Here is a 17,132-nt window from a genome sequence, read left to right as displayed (position 1 = left end):
CCCTCCCTTCCCCTCCCCCCCCAGCCCTCTTCCCAGTCCCTCTGCCCCGCGTCCTCTTGGCTGTGGGGTGAATGAACAAAGAAGGGCTGAGAAGGAATCTAGGCCGCCGATGCTGTTCTCACCCCCCAGCCCTGGCCTCCAGCTGATGATGGGCTGCAGAGAGGAGTCCTCCCAGGGGGCCTGGTGTCCTCTCGGCAGTGCCGGACAAAGTGTGTTTCCTTCTTGCTGTGGATGGTGTGACGTTCCTTCCCGTGCTGGGTGAGCTGGGTGGTGGCCCAGGGCAGAAAGTGCGCCCGGCCTGAGGCTGCCCGAGCTCTCCTGAGAGTCCCTGATATGGGCTGTGCAGCTGAGGGCTGTGGCTTCAGCAGGAGGACGGAGCTGGCACCTTTGTGCTCCCTCCCTTCCATGAGAGGGGCGTTTTGTGCTGCACTGGGTTTCCCGCACCCAGAATAAAATACGTTATGAGTGCTGCCCCTTCAGGGCCTGGGCTTCATCTTCTCTCCCCAGGCCCCCGGGTAGCATCTGCCATACATGGTGTGGTCAGGGTGAAGGCCATGCTGGGGCACCCCGCACCTGCCAGTGGGCAGCTGGCCAGGTGAGTTGGCAGCAGGCCTGTGTCCTGTGGGCACCGCTCTTGGGAGGGGGTGCGGACAAGGAGGCCTGGGTGCTCCTTCGGTGTGCCATCTGCGGGCCAGGTGGTCTCGGGCATCACGGCTGCCCCTGCGCCTCCGCACCTGGGTCACAGCTCCTGCCCTGCAGGACAGGATGGTTTGGCTGGGACAGAGTTTGTAGCAGGCGCCTGGTGTGCGGTCGGCATGCACCTTGTTGGCATCAGATTTCCTGGTTTCAGAGAGACGGACGTGCTGAAGCCCCAGAGAGCTCAAAGGCACCAAGAGCACACGGGCGTGTGTCTTATGGGTCACTCTGTCACCACACAGGCTGTCCCTGCTGCCTCCTGGGAGCAGGGCATCCGGGCTGAGCTCTGTATGGGGATGGGCAGAGGGGACTTGTTTCTGCCTTGGGCTTTGGTCTTGGGGTGCACGTTTGCTCCTGGCTGACAGGGTGGAGACCCGTGCCTCTTCTCTGCCCGCCAGGGTTTTGAAACGCTTTGTAATTAAAATCCTTGTTTTCAAGTACATTCTATTGTTCCTGCTGGAAGGCCTCCTACCTTTTTGGCTGAAGAAGTGCTGGGCTCAGCTGAGTTCTGTTGAGAGTTCCTGGCATTTATAATTCATGTGAAAATAAATGTGTTGTCTTGTTGTGACCTTGTCGGCTTTAGTGTACTTCCTCCAAGGGCGACTGGGAGCAGCTGTTGTTCGGTGATGCGGATGGTCTCCCCGAGGTGTTTCACTGTCTTCAGGGCGATCTGTGAGGAGCAGGGCTGCGGTTGCGAGCGGTGCTTCTTCCTGGGTGGGTGGGGGCTTGCGCTCCGTATTGGCCTCCTCACTGGACTCACGGTTTTAAGGAGTAGTGTTTGTGGTTTGCTGGCCCCTGCGGTCTGAGCTGTCACCAGGACGGTGGCGGTGGTCCTTGGTTTGCTTGAAGAGCGTCCTCTCTCCTGAAGCCCCATGTGAGGGCACAGCCCACTGCCCTGCTGGTGGTCCTTGTGGATGGAGCTCGCATCCCTCTCGACCGGGTTCCAGGGCCCTGCCCAGCCCTGATTCGGACTTCTGCCCTGGACCACTGGGGCCTGAGATGGATGAGGGGGCCCAGGAGGCCTCAGAAGGTGGGTCTGTGCCAGCCAGCGCTGGGACCCAGACTGCCTCCTGCCCAGCAGGCCCTTCCCTGCTCTGTGCCAGGGCTCTGGGCACTTCCAGGAGAACTCCCAGATGGAGACCTCAGGGGAGCTGCCGTGCTTTTTCGGGATGGAGCACCTCAGCCATGGGCTGGTGGTCCTTGTACCTGGCATCTGGCCAAGCCCTGGGGGCGTTGCTGGAGCAACACACAGGCCAGGGGCCTGAGGGGTCCTGCTGTCCATGTCCTCTGCTGCCCCGAGTCTGCTTCCCGTTGCGTGAAGCGTGCTTCCTGCTCCTGTCAGCACAGCGGGGACACGTGGGTCAGGGCTGAGCAGGGGCCAGCGCCGGTGGCAGGCTCAGTGTGGCCAGAGGCGCCGTCTTTTGCTGTGCCGCAGACTAGCTGCAGCCCCCTCCTGCCGCCAGCGGTGTGCCTGCCGGCCGCCCTGTCGGGTCCTGAGTTACAGCCACACCCACGTGTGAGGACCAGGGTACCTTGGCGGCTGGGGCGACGGGCTGGCCTCTGGCTCTGGTGGCACCCGTTTCTGTTCACTTGCAGTGGTGACCACGTCGTAGGAGCAGGCGCTGCTGTGCGGGACTCGGTGGCTGGGGTCTCCACAGTGTCCTGGCCCCGTGCTGACCTGGCAAGGTACTTGCTCGACCTCCAGCAGCTGGTACCTGCAATGCCGTAGGTGACGGAGGTGCCGGGCCCGGGCTGGCTTGTCCCCTGGGGGAGCAAGGATGGGACCAGGCAGTGGGAGTGGGCTGTAGCTTAGGGGCCAGAGCCAGGGCCCACGGGACTCAGGCCTTTGAGTTTATTCTGATGGTTTGTTTTTAGACCAGTGATTCAGATGTAGGATCAAGATGTGGTACCTGTAGATGTCCCCAGTTGTCCTGGTAGTGCTTTATGCTAATTCTGCTGTAATTGGGGTCACAGAGTGGTCCTGGTAACACAGCAGCTGGGAGAACAGTAATTATGGGGCCAATCTGCCCCCCAGAGCCAGGTGTCCCTGCCAGGAGCAGTCCATAGGAGCACTACTGTTTTCCATGTGTCCTTTCTTTCCCAGAAGTCTGGGTCCTTCGATTTCTAATACAAATAATAAAACGTCCCCTGAAATGACATTTGCAGGGGTCTAGGGTGAACACTGTACTCTTTGGCCTATGTGCCAGGGCCCAGAGCCTGTGCCAGGCCAGGCCATGTCCTTGCTGCTCACACACCTCATGGTTCTGGGTGCGGGCCTGGTCCAGGGGCCAGTCTAGACTGCAGGACCTCGTCAGGGCCATGGATTTGCTGGGCTCCCTCCAGGCAGGCCCTGGGGCCCTGGGCTCTCCCAGATGCAGGCACCCACATGTGGGCTTGGGGGCTGTATGTCCTTATCTTTGACTCCAATCTTCCACAAACCACCAGAGAGCTTTCGTGTCATATTCCTGCTTAAAAGACCCTTTGTCCAAATTTCCCACCTCCCTCCAGCCCCACCCCCATTCCCGCCCCAGGGGTGCCTGCAGCCTGGTCAGCCCTCCGATGTGCCCTTTCCAACTGAGACCCCTGGCCTATGCTCATGCGGTGTTCGCGGCCTGGAGAGTCTCCCATCTGCCTGTCTTCCAAAGAAGACCTACAGATGGCCAACAGGTACCTACAAAGATGCTCATCATCACTCATCATCAGGAAAATGCACATCAAAACCACACTGTGCTATCACCTCACACCTGTCAGAGTGGGGATCATAAAAAAGCCAGGAGATACCAAATGTTGGTTAGGATGGGGGAGAAGCGCCCTGCTGATGGAAATGTCAGTTGGTGCAGTGGGGGGTGCACTGAGGAAAAGAGTATGGAGATTCCTCAAGAAATTAAAACCAGAGTTACCATATGATCCAGCAGTTTCTCTTCTGGGTATTTATCCAAACAAAATCATGATCTTGAAGACATGTCTGTATTCCCATCATCGTTCTAGCATTATTCCCAACAGTCGAGGTATGGAACCAACGTGTGTGGGTCGACAGAGAAATGTGGCATGTATACACAATGGAATGCCATTCAGCCCTAACAAAGAAGGAAATCCTGTCATTTGCGACAACATGCGTGACCCTGGAGGGCATTGTGCTAAGTGAAATAAGCCAGATGGAGAAAGACAAATACCGCATGGTATCACTTATATGTGGAATCTAAAAAAAGAAAAAGTCAAACTCAGGAACAGAGTGACAGAGTAGTGCCAGGGGCTGGGGGAAATAGGGAGAGGTTGGTAAAGGGACACAAAATTTTAGGGGGAAAAAAAATGCTTGTCCTGGCTTTGCCCCTCCTCTTGTTCCTACCTTCCCGAGTCCCTGGACAGCCGCTGGGGAGGATGTGGAGCTGCCCTGCTGGCCTGGGGCCTTAGGAAGGTGTTGGGAGGCTGAGTCCACCCACCTGCCCTGCACTAATGCAGGGGAAGGGAGGGTCCTTGTCACAGCAGCTCAGCTTAGCTGTATCCTAACCATACATGCTAGCCAGCGTAAATATTTGAAAACCATGATTCACACATTTTAACCAATAGAGAGAACCCGGAGCCCAACAACGCAGGCTACACACCCCTTTAAGCGCTCAGAGAACATTCATAGACTGACCGAAACCTCAACAGGTTTCAGCCAAGTGCAGCCACCCAGAGTGTGTTCTTGGCCAAAGTGGAATCCAACCAGAAATCAACAACGAAGAGAGGCCATCTCCCTATATTTAGACATTAGGATACATACTTTTAAGTAACCAGGGGGACAAAGAATGATTCGTAATGGAAAGTGGAAAATATTTTTAGCTGAAAGATAACAAAAATACTACCGATTGAGATTTGTGGACTGCAAGTAGACCAGAGAGCAGTACAGAGCCTTGGATGCACAGATCAGAAAGGGAGGGGTCACCTGCAGAGTGGTCTAAGCCAGAGGAGGTGGAGGGCCGGACGGCAGGGTGGGAGCTGGGAGCGGCAGCTGATGCGACAGAAACTGGATCTTCAGCAGAGTCATCAAGGCCAGAGTTTGATGTTTTAAACATAGGGATAAAGGGAAAATCTCTGGCAAGACTGTTCAAGAGAGAAAAAAAGGAGGTCCAGAGAGTCTTTGTAATAAAGCATGCTAGGTCAACTGCATATCCATATAGTAAAAAAAAAAAAAACCAAAAAACTTTGTCCATACTTCACACCATACAAAGAATAATTGAGCCAGGAAGAGTGTAGATATAAAAGTTCTAGAGCCATGCGTGCTCACCAAGCACTTCAGATGTGTGGAAGTGTACAACACCTAGACGTTGGAAAAAAATAACGTAAAATGTTTTTATATCATCTATGACACGTTGACGATAACTTGGGCAGAATTAGTAAAAAATTAATTTCACCTGTTTGCTTTTACTCTCTAATGTGACTTCTAGAAAATCTGAAATTATAGACGTGGCTGGTGTTTGTGACTTGTGGTGTATTTCTCTCGGACGGCACTGTTCTGGAAGATAACATAGAAGATGCTATTCTTGGCCTTTGGGTTAAGAACATTTTTCCTAAATAGGGCCAGGAAGTGCTGATCATAAAGGGAAAGAGAATTTGGTTTACATTAAGACTAAGAAGCTCTGTTCATCAAAAGATAGCCCCGGAAGAACGAAAAGGCCAAAGCCCCGGGGAAATGTGTGGCCCGCGGCACGGGCGAAAGGGGCTCAGCCAGACCTCAAGGAAGAGCAGGAAACAGGCGGGAGAGTCCTGGAAGGGGGGCTGCCCCAAGGCTCTGCACTGCACATGGCAGACCTCGTAGGTCTGGTAATGGTCACGTAAGTGGGTGACACACGGATCGGCTTTCCTTTTAGCCTATTTCCCCTTAATGTGTATGGTGGTGGCCGGATGTGTGAGCAGACCATCCACCTCGCCAGGCCTGCCCGCAGTGCTGCTCGTCTGCCTTTCATTTGAATATGCTGATTATTATTCTTTAATTTTTTATTTTTTTGTGGGGGAGGGGCAGAGGGAGAGAGGATCCCAAGCAGGCTCCATGCCCAGCATGGGGTCCGACGTGGGGCTCGGGCTCACGACCCTGAGATCATGAGCTGAGCTGAAATCAGGAGTTAGACACTTAACCGACTGTGCCACCCGGGCACCTCTTATTCTTTTAAATCCTACCTCCTCCTAACCCCCTCTGCTTTGGGAGCTATGCACTCACATTCCTTTCTCCTAGAGGTTACGTACAGCGCAGACCCTAAACTTAATGCCTGATGCTAATGAGCCGCTTTGTCCCCCTCCCTGCAGCACCCAGACCTCAGACCCTTGTGCGGTCGTGGGACTCGCGTGCACTCACGGACACGCTCATTCACTTAATACGTTGTAACCCCGAAAGTGTTATCTCTGGTTCATATGCTTGGTATTTATTTAGATTTGTGTATTTTCTTGATAGCAGATTTCTGTGGATCTGCTGCTTTTGTTGCTCCCTTCATGGCTGGTTTTCTCCCTCCTGAAGGATTCCCTTCCATTTTCTTTCTTCAGTGTTGGGCCGCTGGTGAGGGGCTCCCCATCTTTGTCGGCCTGAAACTGCCTCCGTTCTTGACACGTGTTTTCACTGCATGGGGCAGTTTTGCTTGGCTTTCTTCCTGCCCATTTTAGATGTCCGTCCACTGGCTTCCGGTTCCTGGTGTTGCTTTGAGAACCCGACTGTCTGGGGAGCTCCTGCTCCTCTGGACGTGAGCCGCTCTCCCACCCCCAGCTGCCGCTGTTTAGATTTTATTTGCAGTAATTTTACAGTTAGAGAGGTTGCAAAAATACTTTCAGTACTTTCTAACACCCCACCCAGACTCCCGAACATCACACTCAGGTGTGTGCTCTCGTTCCCTCCCTCTACCCTGCACCCCTCCCCTCCCCCCCCACATATTTTTTTTCTTAATAGTTTGAGAGTGACTTGCTTCTTCAACCCAAAATAAGACAGAACATATTTTCATGTGAAGGCGCTTAGCCGCACTGCACTAAAGGGCGCAGTAAAGGAGGCCGCTGGCTCTGCCCCACTCAGTGTAGCTGAGAAACAGGATCTGAAGTCACTGGATAAGAGCCACAGGGAAGGGGGAGGCAGAGGTGAGGGCGATGTGGTATCGGGGTGAGAAACAGTCCAAGGGTGGGGCACCTGGGTGGCTCAGTCAGTGAAGGACCCCAGGGTCCTGGGATCAGGCCCCGCGTCGGGCTCCCTGCTCTGCGGGGAGCCTGCTTCTCCCTCTGCCGCTCCCCCTGCTTCTGCTCTCTCGCTCTCACTCTCTCTCCCAAATAAATAAATATAATCTTTAAAAAAACACAAAACAGTTCAGGGCTTGCTAGCCTCTGAAGCCCGTGGAGCAGAGTCCAGGCGGGGGGGGGGGGGCGCCTGGAGGGCCAGGTCTCTGGGGGTCACCAAGCCGGTCTGCCCTCCAGAAGCCCCACTGACGTGGAGGTGTGTGTCCACCCTCTAGCTCCTGAGGCCACAGAGACCAGACCCTTCCTGGGAGGCAGGGGAAAGGGGATGGATGGGACCTGTGGGAGAAGTTTGGTGGCCGACTCTGGGGTCAGAGGCACAGTAACACACAAAGCAGTAGGTGTTCCCAGATAAATGCATTCGTTGCGTGTTTGTCACAGCCTGGATCTCCTCCGGGAGATTTTTAAAGCCACCTTTATTAATGAAAATCAGTAGGATCCTTGCTTTTCATGTCTCTGCTGCTCAGTAGTATTTTGTCTCAAGCTGTTGAGAAAGAACATCAGATCTCCCTTGCTGCTCATCTGCAGTCATCCCTCTGGCTTTTGTGTTGCTCACCTCAGCTGTGAGGTTGGAGATGCTCGAGTCTGGGGAGTGCAAAGAGTGGAAGGAGTCGGTTGGGACTTTCTAGAGCTTGTCTTTGCTGCAGTGAGCATCCTTTTCACTGTGACCTTAGGTGAACCTGGGCTCTGGCGTCCCTTCCTAAAACAAATCTGTTCTTTCGTCGTGAGGCCCACGTGAAGCCCTGTGGTGTCCCCCCTACAGATTTCCGGAACTCTCGCCGGGCCCCACCAGTAGCCTCCCCCTCTCCTGGGGCAGCGTCCACATCAGTGCCACAGCCTGTCTTCCATTCCCCCACCAAGGTGGCTGAGGCTGCCCAGGACAAAAAGGTTCCAGGTCCCAGCCCCAGTCTCTTGCTCGGGTCCCGTGGTGTGCTGGGTTCTCTCCAGCCTCTGTTCCTTTCCGTCGGCTCCACTTGCTGGCCATCCCCTTGGAGGCAGGGCAGTGAATTCTTGGGTGCCGTGTCCCAGGGTCTCTAGGGCTGGCCCAGGGTAGGTGCCCGGCGGTGCATGTCCCGTGGGTGCACAGAGCCCCATGCACTGGGCTGCCTCAGCCTCCTCTGCTGCCTTCACCCAACCTCTCGCCAGGGACCCCAGGCCCTGGGGAGCACAGACCTGCCTGACCACATCTGTCTTGGAGGGGCCCCCACAAGGGCACGGGGCTCCTGGGTCAGGCATTAGTGAGAAGAGCCCTGAGGCTGCTTTCTTTGTGCACCCTGTGTGGAGGTGAGTCACCCAGGCCCCTGCAGAGGTGTCTGAGAGGCTGGGGTCTGGGGCATCAAAGCAGCCACTTGGGGAAGGGAGCTGTGGTTTGTAGTGGCTACTGTGGCAGCTCAGGATACTGTGGCCGTGCCTTCTCCGGCTTGCTGACCCACCCCGGGTGACTGGGGATGCCGCCCTGAAGCCCTGATGCCCGGGAGACGGAAACAGACCCTGAGCCCCGTCAGAGCGAGTGGACAGATGAATGGATGGGGCCCTGTCTGGCCACTGAGCACCTCCTCCTCCTGCACTCCAGGAGCAGGAGGGTGCTGGGCCCAGCAGAGAGGATGTCCTTCCAGGCCATCCTTGCATGGGGTCTGGCCTCAGCTCACAAGAGGTGATAGGTTCTGGCAGTGGCCATGGGCAGGGAGGGAGTGCGATTCAGAACACGTCTGGTGTCATGAGTCTCTCTTTGTGCTGGCCAGAAAACCTCCCTTTGCAGAGCTCAGCCTGTGCGTGGTCCCCACGTGCCACTGAGGTCGGGGTTGGGCACAGGCTGTTGTTTACTTGGTGTCTTGTTTCTCCTCATTGGGTGAGAGGGAGAGAGCAGGTGGTGTAGACACATTGCTGAAGGTCACGTGCCTGTGTCCAGGCAGCCTGGAGCGCCGCAGTCTGACCACAGACCTCCTGTCGATGACTTGGTTACCCCAAGATATCCCAAATCAACGTAGGAAATTCAGGATAAATGCTTGATGTTTCCCTCTGTTTACCAGCTCTCAGAATTGAGGAGTTGATTCCCTAGCATCTGCTCTGGGTGGCCGGCAGGGTTTACAGTCCTACACGTTTGAAGAAGAGTTCATGGATTAAAGCAGTCTTGGGCTTTGAGTCCGGGCGCACCAGCCGCTTGTGCGCCTTTCTGGAGGGAACAGTGAGGCCTGGTTCTACGGTTAAGCTCCTCTGCCTCAGGCGCTGAGTCTCTCTAGTTCTGATGTGTCAGCACAGTTCTCTCATGGCTGCTTGTATTTTCCTAATTGTTAGAAGGGCTTTGAAATTGTGAGTTATGGTTTTTATCTTGAGGGGCAGGTGTCTCATGGTGCGGAGCATCCTTCCAGTCCTGGTCGCTCCTTCCGTCCTTCAGTGACCAAGTACAGTTCACCCACCACCCTTTTCTATTGACCTCTTTCTAATTAAGTAAAACAAGTTTTCTTGTTTGGTTGGGCTTTTTAAATTTTGTTTTGGTGGTGTGGGGGGAGCACCTAAAATGTCTTTTTTTTTTTTTTTAGTTTCGTGCGCTAGAAGTCCCCCTCTTCTATTGTCTGGATTAGCCTCCTCGCTGCTTCTGTCTGAGCCGAGTCTTCTGTCCTCTGTCCAGGCTCCGACTTGGAAAGGAGCTGTGGTTAGTGTTTGTGAGACGGCCCTGCACCGTCAGACCTTGCTGCACTGGGGCCTGGGGGCTGCAGACTGCCTCCCGCCTTGGACTCTTTTCCCAGACTGGCCTGCCTTGCTTTCCAGGGGCACCTGCTGTCGACAGTGGGCTGACTCCCTGTTACTCAGAAAGCCTGGTGGCCTCCCCCTTTTTCCCCCCGTGGCATGGTGCTGCCCCGTTTTGTGACTATAGTCCAGACGCTGGCCCCGAGACGGAACCCGGCAGCAGCCTGCTCACAGCAGGTCGGCAGTGCCCACCCCACCTCCTCAGCAAGGTTGAGTGGACCGCTCTGCCCTCCACTCCAGTCCGGGGGGCTGTGTGGCCTTAGCAGCACCCCCTGGGCCCAGGCTGGCCTCTGGGAAGGAGAATCCCGGTGCTGTTGCACCTGGGAGTGAGGAGTGGACTCTGAGTGGCTCTCTCCTGGGTGTGGCAGGGTAACATGGGTCCTGACATCCTTGGCCAGTTATTTATTAAATCATACAGTAAAATGTGAAGAACACACCATTGTGCGTTTGCCCTGTGATATTCCTCGTCTGTCTCCGTATGAGCTCTCTGAGGACGGCAGCACGGGCAGTACCCTCCCCTGTCCTGTGGAGGCTTTGCGGGACAGAGGAGCCCCGGGTGGCTGTCCCCTTGCTGCCCTGCTGTTGGTTTTGGCTCGCCCCTCCTGTCTCAGCTTCCTCCTTTCTCTGCGTGTGAACAATGGTCTAGCTTCCCTCCCTCTCGCTCTGCTTGGGGCAGCTGTTGGGAACACAGCTTCCTAACCTGATGGAGGATGGGCCCTGGGTTTGCGACACCAGGATTTCTGATCATCTGTGTTGGGGAAAGACTCCAGCAGGATCACCTGGGTTAGGGGCCAGATTTGGTTATCAGAAAGGACCTGATCCAAGGAGGCCAGGAGCTGGGTGCTGGGCTCAGAGCAGAGAGAGCAGCTGCCCCAGGTGCCCACGTCCCAGTGCCAAAGCACAGAGTGGCAGATCCCAGACTTTTACTGAGCTGAGGCCACCTGAATGAAAGGCAGAGTGTTGTGCTTCCTGATAACCACTTAGGAGGGAATGAGGACACGGGAGGAAGGGGCCTGGGCCCTGGATAGCATCCCCTCCCTGAGCATGTGGTGTTGGAGCCTCGAGGCTCCCCACCGATGCAGCTTCTCTCTTAACTGCCACAGCCTGTTGGATGGGCAGAGTTCCAGGGATGGGGAATGCAGTCATGGGATGATGCTTGAGGGCCCCCGCAGAAGCAGGAAGGAAACCCACGGGTATCTCGACTGCAGAGCTGGCTAGGAGTCTGGGTGGTGTTGGGGTATCCGTTCTATAAGACATGTTTTGGAATAACTTCTGTTAAGTGAAGTTTTGAATAACTCTCTAGAGCAGAATTTGAAAAGCAGCTCTAAAAATAGCAGACCTCATTTAAAGTTTATGGCTAGCTTGTAAAAACACCAATTCAGTGAACACACTTAACTGCGTTGCGTTTGAAAAGCATTTTCCATCGGTTTTATTTGTAAGCGTGGTTTTGTTTTTGTCTGTCCAGCAATCCCTTTTCCTCAGGACTGCTGCCAACCCATGCGTGCTTGCTGCTCTTGCCGCCCGGAATGGCCTCTTCAGCAGAAGGATGTTTTGTTGTTCCCAAAATATGTACACCTTCCAGTAGATGGATCTCAACAGGTGGGCTTGCCGAGGCCCTGTGTCCCACACAGATCGTCCCGGATGATAGGCCAGACACAGCAACCATTTGTTCCAGAACACTCTTTTGAAACTTTGTGATCATGAAATTCATTTTATAATGTGACTTAGAATACGCTGTGTGTGTGTGTGTGTATGGTCTGTGTGTATAACTGAAACAGACTAGTCTGGTGCACGTGCCAGTGATCATTTCTGTTCTGTGTTCTTTAAAGATCTGACCCACCAAGGCAATTTTACAACCCACATTAGTGGGTTCAGCTTATAGTTTGAGAAACATAGTTCCAGAGTCCTTTCCACTTTGAAATAAAAAGAAAGTGGAAGAAAAATCACACATGCAAGGAGATCTGTTTAAAATGTGAGAAAATGCAGGCTTACTAACTCAGAATTGTTTCCTAACAAAAAAGGACCTTGTACTTTAAAGGAGGAGACAGATGGGGACGATCCTGTGAATGGAGTGTGCTGAGCACTCGCAGGAGTTCGTGCATGGACCCTCGTGTCGCGCCATGGAGGGTGTGCACCGCGTGCGCGCGCGTGCTGTGTGGGCTGTGCACCTGCCATGCACGGTGGGCGGCGCCTCTTGGAAGGGCTGCCACATTAGTGATCTGTGCCATGTGGCTGGTTGGGGGGGGCCAAGACTCCCCACCGCCACTGTGGGGGTGGGGTCCTAAAGCCAGTGCTGTAGGGAAGAGCATGCACCAAGCACAGCCTCAGCCCTGGGTCGGGGTCCCTGGCTCTTGAAGTACCAGGACCTGGGCTTTTCACCGCAGTCCCTGGTTGTTGCTGGGCTGCAGAGGGCAGGATGTGGGTTCCCATGTCCCCTGCTCTCTCTGTGCCCCTTCCCAGGCAGCTCCCTCCACTCCCTGTCCCCAGCTCATCCTGGAGCCTCAGCAGGCCCAGCAGCTTCTGCCTTTCATTTCCTCTGCTTGTGGGGACCGAGTGATGAGGCCGTGGTCAGCAACCAGAGTCAGGACTCCTTTGAGAAGATGAGGCCCTCACATTGTTAGTGCAGGTATGATTCTCTGTCGTGAACGTCCAGCTTTCAGCGAATGCGCAAAGGCTTTTCTCAAGCAGGACAGTCTTGCCTGGCATCCCTCCGTGGGCCAGGCCTTTCCCCCAAGTGTGTGTGGTGCCTGCCTGGACGCGGGGGGCCCCTCCATGCCTGGGTGTCTGGCCCTGAGGGCAGAGAAGTCCCTGCCGTCAGCAGCGGGTGGCCCCGGCCATGCAGGTGGCCCAGTGCTAGAACCATGCTTGTTCTGCAGTGGGGGCGGCTCTTCTTCCTTTTGGGGGTGCTCAGGATGCAGAGCCTTGCTGGGAAGACATCAGCAGAGCAGGGAGCTGCCTCAGGCCTCTGCTCGGGTGCAGTGTGAAGGGGGATGAGAGCAGCAGGAAGGGTTGGGTGGGAACGATTCCCATCTCCACTTTGGTGGAGGGCCTTCCCAGGGAGGGGTTGCTGTTATTCTCGGAGCTGTCCGAGAATGGAGGAGCCAGCGCTCCCCCCGCTTCTGCTAGGCGTTCAGTAGCGAGTCGCTAGGGGTTATTTCTAGACGTGTCGTTTTGGGCTCTTGAGAGTTCTTTGGAGGACTTCTGTAGGCCCCTTGTCTTCCCACGACTGTGAGCCTTGGACTCTTCTCTGGCTGTGCCTGTGCACTGGCTGGACCAGGCTCGCTGCCTCCTACGTGTCCCGAGTTCCCGTCCTGTGCCTGTTGCCCCCCGTGTCTCCACCCATGTGGCCAGTCTTCAGCTCAGACTCGGTGTGTCTACAAGCGAGCTTCTTGTTTCCCCGGCACAGGTGCCCCTGTGGGCCTTCTTTCAGCGAGTACTGCTCATTGGCCCGCTCAGCTGCAGCCGTGCGTCTCTGGTTTCTCTCCTCCAAACCTTGGGAGGTCAGCTCTACCGCCAAGGCACAGCCCAGGTCTGCTGGGTTCTGGCCATGCACATGAGCCCTGTGGGCACCTGGCGTCTTGCTCCTGGGCCACCTCCACGGCATCGTGGCTGGTGCCCTGCTGCTTCTCCCCCTCTGCACTGGAGGGCCTTCTGTGGCAGCACATCGGCCGTGGCATGGCCTCCGGGGCCTCCTGGGATTCTGCTGCACCAGACTCCGTGGCAGCTTGTGATTCTGGACTCTCAGGCCTTCGCCCCCTGCTCTGCTCTGCCCCACCGCTCTGCTGGCTTCCTGCCTACTGCATGGCCGGCTCCTCTGTGCCCTAGGGTCTTGGCACTTGCTGTTTCCTCCATACCTTTGCTTGGCTTGTCCCTTTACATCACTCAGGTCTCAGTGCTGATGTACCCTCACCAGGACGTTGTCCCTGACTTCCTGCTTCCAGTAAACTCTCCCTCCCTGCCCCAGTCATTGCCCCCTTTCTTCACCCTTCTCTTCTCCGTGGCACGTATGAACCGAGAGCACCAGAGTTCTCCAAGTGTGTCTCCATCCCTGGAAACATCAGTTTCCGGAGGCGGGGATGTAGGCTGCAGAGTGTAGCGGAAGGTAACACAACATGACTGACTTGGCCGCGTTCCTGACACCACAGCAGTCCCAGCACAGTGTCTGTAGTGCTTAGTGCGGTGCAGGCGGAGTGAACATCGGCCGGCCTGTTGGTCCCCTGCAGCCCTGCCCGGGCCTCCCTGCTGCTGTGCATCAGCCTGTGGGTGGCCGGGCCGGCAAAGGCCTCCCTTCACTGCCAAGGCCGCCAGTCTGTGTGCCGGGGCCAGGCCCCCATGGCGAGTCTTGCCGGCTGAGCCGCCCTTGGCACTCCCCCAGGCAGGGAGTGGATGGTAAGAGGGGCCTCGTTAGGGCCCCTGGGGCCAGGGCTCCATCCCAGCTCTGGCTGGTACCAGTCGAGACCCCGCCATGGATGGGAGTGGTGACGGCATCCATCTCGAGGCAGAGCTGCAAGCAGCAGAGAGGCTGTGTGGACCGTGCTGTGGACAGGGCCTCCCCACGGCGGAGCCCCTCTGAGGCACGGGCTGCCAGAGGGTCCTTTGGGCTGGGGTTGATCCCGAGGAAGTATGCTTAAACCAGTGAAGTTTAGGCACCGGGGGGAGATGAGTTCTGAAGGACACAGGAGGCGTGGGGCGTGGTGGGCAAGAAGGGCGTGAGTGGGTGCTTCCCGTGAGGCCGGAGGGACAGGTTTCAAGGTGGCCTCTCAGAGGTGAGGCCTGTTTTAAGCACATCAGAAAGCCTTCAGAGGGGCTTAGTGTGGCCCCGTTGTGTTTTCCCACGACCCCTCCAGGTGTCGCAGGGAGAGGATTGTGTTGCCAGGACTTCATGAAGGAGGCCAGTTAGGACACCTCTCAGGGTCCCAGCAGGTGTCAGGATCCGCTTGGGGGGACTGAGGTGGGGATGGAGATGACAGTGTGGCAGGCGCCCTTGTTCCTACCCTCCTCAGTGCATGCCTTCAGGGGTTCTCATAGTGGCCCCATTTTATGGGTGACAGAAACAGGCACAGAGTGGGTAGGAAGCTGCCTGAGTTACTAGGAGGCTGGGTGCTGGAGTTCAGCCCGGCACAGCCATGCTGCAGCCTGTTCCAAGGTCCTCTCGCTGGGTTTGAGAATTAATTGAGGGAAGTGACAGTGGGCTTCAGATTGGGGGGAAGATGGGGACCAGGCACCGCATGGACATGAGCGGGCAGGGCACGGCCTTGTTACTGAGACGCAGGCGTGCACGTCTGGTTGTCCTTCGGGGTATGGTGAGTTGGAGGTGCCCTGGTATGTCCGTGTGGTGGAGCCGAGGTGTGAGGTGGGCCTGGGGAAGCCTGGGCAGGGGGAGAGGAAGGGAGGATGGAGGGAGAAGGGCAGGTGCAGGGCTGGGCTCCAAGGAGCTGGGTGCTCGGTTGGGAGGAGCTGTGGGGAGCACTTGGTGCGTGGGGGCCTGCACTCACTGGACTGGACCGAAGAGTGTGGGGCTGAGGGTGACCTTAGCAAGAGCTGCTTTGGTGTGTGTTGGGGGGCAGGGATGGGCGAGCGAGTGTTTGAACCTCAGGGAAGGTCAGGAGGTGGAGCCAGGGAGTGAAGACGTGATTTTTCAGAAGTTTGGCGATGAAGGGCTGAAGACAATGGGGCTTGTTGGGTTGGCTTCCCTACCGGGCACTTCTCCCTGTCTCCTTTGTCTTCCTTGCGTTTCTTGGCATTTTTTCTTGTGTCGTTGAGAACCGCACGAGAGAATGAGCTATTAGAGGTGTTCGCACCTTGCCTGCCTCACAAAAGTTCGTCTGGATGCTCTGCTGTGCGCTGTTTCATGTAATGCTTTTCTTCTTCGTAGAAAGAGACTCAAAAGTCAAGTCACACATGTGTCACCTTCCAGCAGCAGAGGGGGAAGATCACCACATCCCATCCCCCCCACCCACTTCCCTCTCAGGGGCACACCCACCCCTAGATCTGGACACGTGGAGTGTTCTCTCCTGGTTTTGTTTGTTTGAAACAAAAACGGGGTGACTGTATTCTGGACGTTGCTTCTGGTGCCGCGGGCCTCCCGCCCCGCCCCGCCCCCCCAGCCTGTGTGACTGTTGATCTCAGGTCGGCTATCGTTCCTGTTGTGGGTGGTGGTTAGGTGGTGGTCGTGAGCAGTGTCACAGGGCCATCTTGGCCCATTGTCTTGGCTGCTTATTTTTACCAGGGGAGTCACCGCTGTCCCCTCCCTTGGTGACACATTCTGTTACCTCCTGCCTGCTCGGTGGCCAGAGGCCTGTTCTGGCGGGGGGTTGCCAGTGTGCTGGGACATATTCCGCTGTCGTCTGTGTTTCTTTGGTAGTGGGGCTGAGCCTATTTTTATGTCTTCCTCTGACATAAGTTTTTGTGATCTTTCCTCTGACTTGCTCATTGCGGTCTCAGAGTGCTGTGTTGATTGGTGATTCTTATTCACTCCTTTAGCCGTGGTCACCGTACAGGTGGAGGACTTCCCTCCGGGCGGCTGGACACAGCGTTACAGAGGTGGCGAGACCGTGGACGCAGCTAGTGCTTGGTGCCCTCTGTTTGCCTTGCTCTGGCCACTGCATGGCGGGAACACTCCAGTTTCCTGCTCACGGCCATGCTCGCCGGAGGCTTTCCCTTGTCACCTCAGTTCTGTTAGTTTCAGAGACCGTCCCTCGCAGGGTGTGTTCAGAGGCCCAGGCGCCCTCCTCTCCGGCAGCCAGCCTTCTTGTGCCCGGGGATATTCGGGAGCTGTGGTCAGATGCTCCCTCGGGACACGCTGGAAGGGGAGGCCCAGAGAGGTCGAGTAGCTGCTGGGGATTGATGCGCCCGCTCTGCTCTGGAGCCCCCAGCCCACTTGCCAAGGCCTCTGGCAGGCTGACCCCACTCCTGCCCCCCCCGCCTTCCAGACCCCCTGACACAGGCTTGAGCTGCGCACCTGCTGTGTTTCTGAGCTGAGGGGGCGTTTGCGGTGGAGAAAGCAGGTCCAGACCATGCGGCCCGCGGTGGGACTTAGTGGCAGCTTCCTGGGACTTGGAGCAGGACGAGGGTTTGAAGGAGCGGCTGTGAGCAGAAGGGGCCGGTATCCACCAGAGGGCGCAGGTGATCATGCAGGTGGGTCTGGGGCCAGATGGTCCCCATGAAAACGAGTGGGGTCACAGTGCTGGAGAGAGCCACTCTGTGTGTGTGTGTCTGTTACGTTATGTTACTGGTCCTTGCCCTGCTGCCCCACATGCCTGCTGTGGGCTCCTGGGAGCCAGAGGGGTCCTGCTGGGTGCACACTGGTGCAGTGTCCTCCCCGGGAGCCTGGAACCGACCGAACGCTTGGTGGAAATTGCACTGCAGAATAGCCAGCCTGCCTCCAGAGTGCACGCACCTGCCCCAAGGACGAGAGGCCTCAGGGCGTGCTGCCGCCAGCA

At 56.4% G+C, this 17,132-nt stretch overlaps 1 protein-coding gene across 4 annotated transcripts in view; it reads left to right on the top strand.

Annotated features, from left to right (window-relative positions):
• The window catches only part of MOB2 (MOB kinase activator 2), a 76,202-nt gene that overhangs the window by 13,939 nt on the left and 45,131 nt on the right, over positions 1-17,132 (top strand). Inside the window, exon 1 of one of the 4 annotated variants that reach the window (XM_078057597.1) lies at positions 11,261-11,289. The exons of the other annotated variants lie outside the window; for them this stretch is intronic. Coding sequence (XP_077913723.1) covers positions 11,276-11,289 — 14 coding nt within the window. The 5' untranslated portion in view covers positions 11,261-11,275. Of the gene's footprint in view, positions 1-11,260; positions 11,290-17,132 lie in introns of those variants that run through there. 4 annotated transcript variants of the gene reach the window in all.

The sequence above is a fragment of the Halichoerus grypus genome, chromosome 11 (genome assembly GCF_964656455.1).
Source record: "Halichoerus grypus chromosome 11, mHalGry1.hap1.1, whole genome shotgun sequence".
Lineage (NCBI taxonomy): Eukaryota > Metazoa > Chordata > Mammalia > Carnivora > Phocidae > Halichoerus > Halichoerus grypus.
The sequence above is the reverse complement of the archived record's forward strand: the minus strand, read 5'-3'. Positions and strand labels throughout refer to the sequence as shown.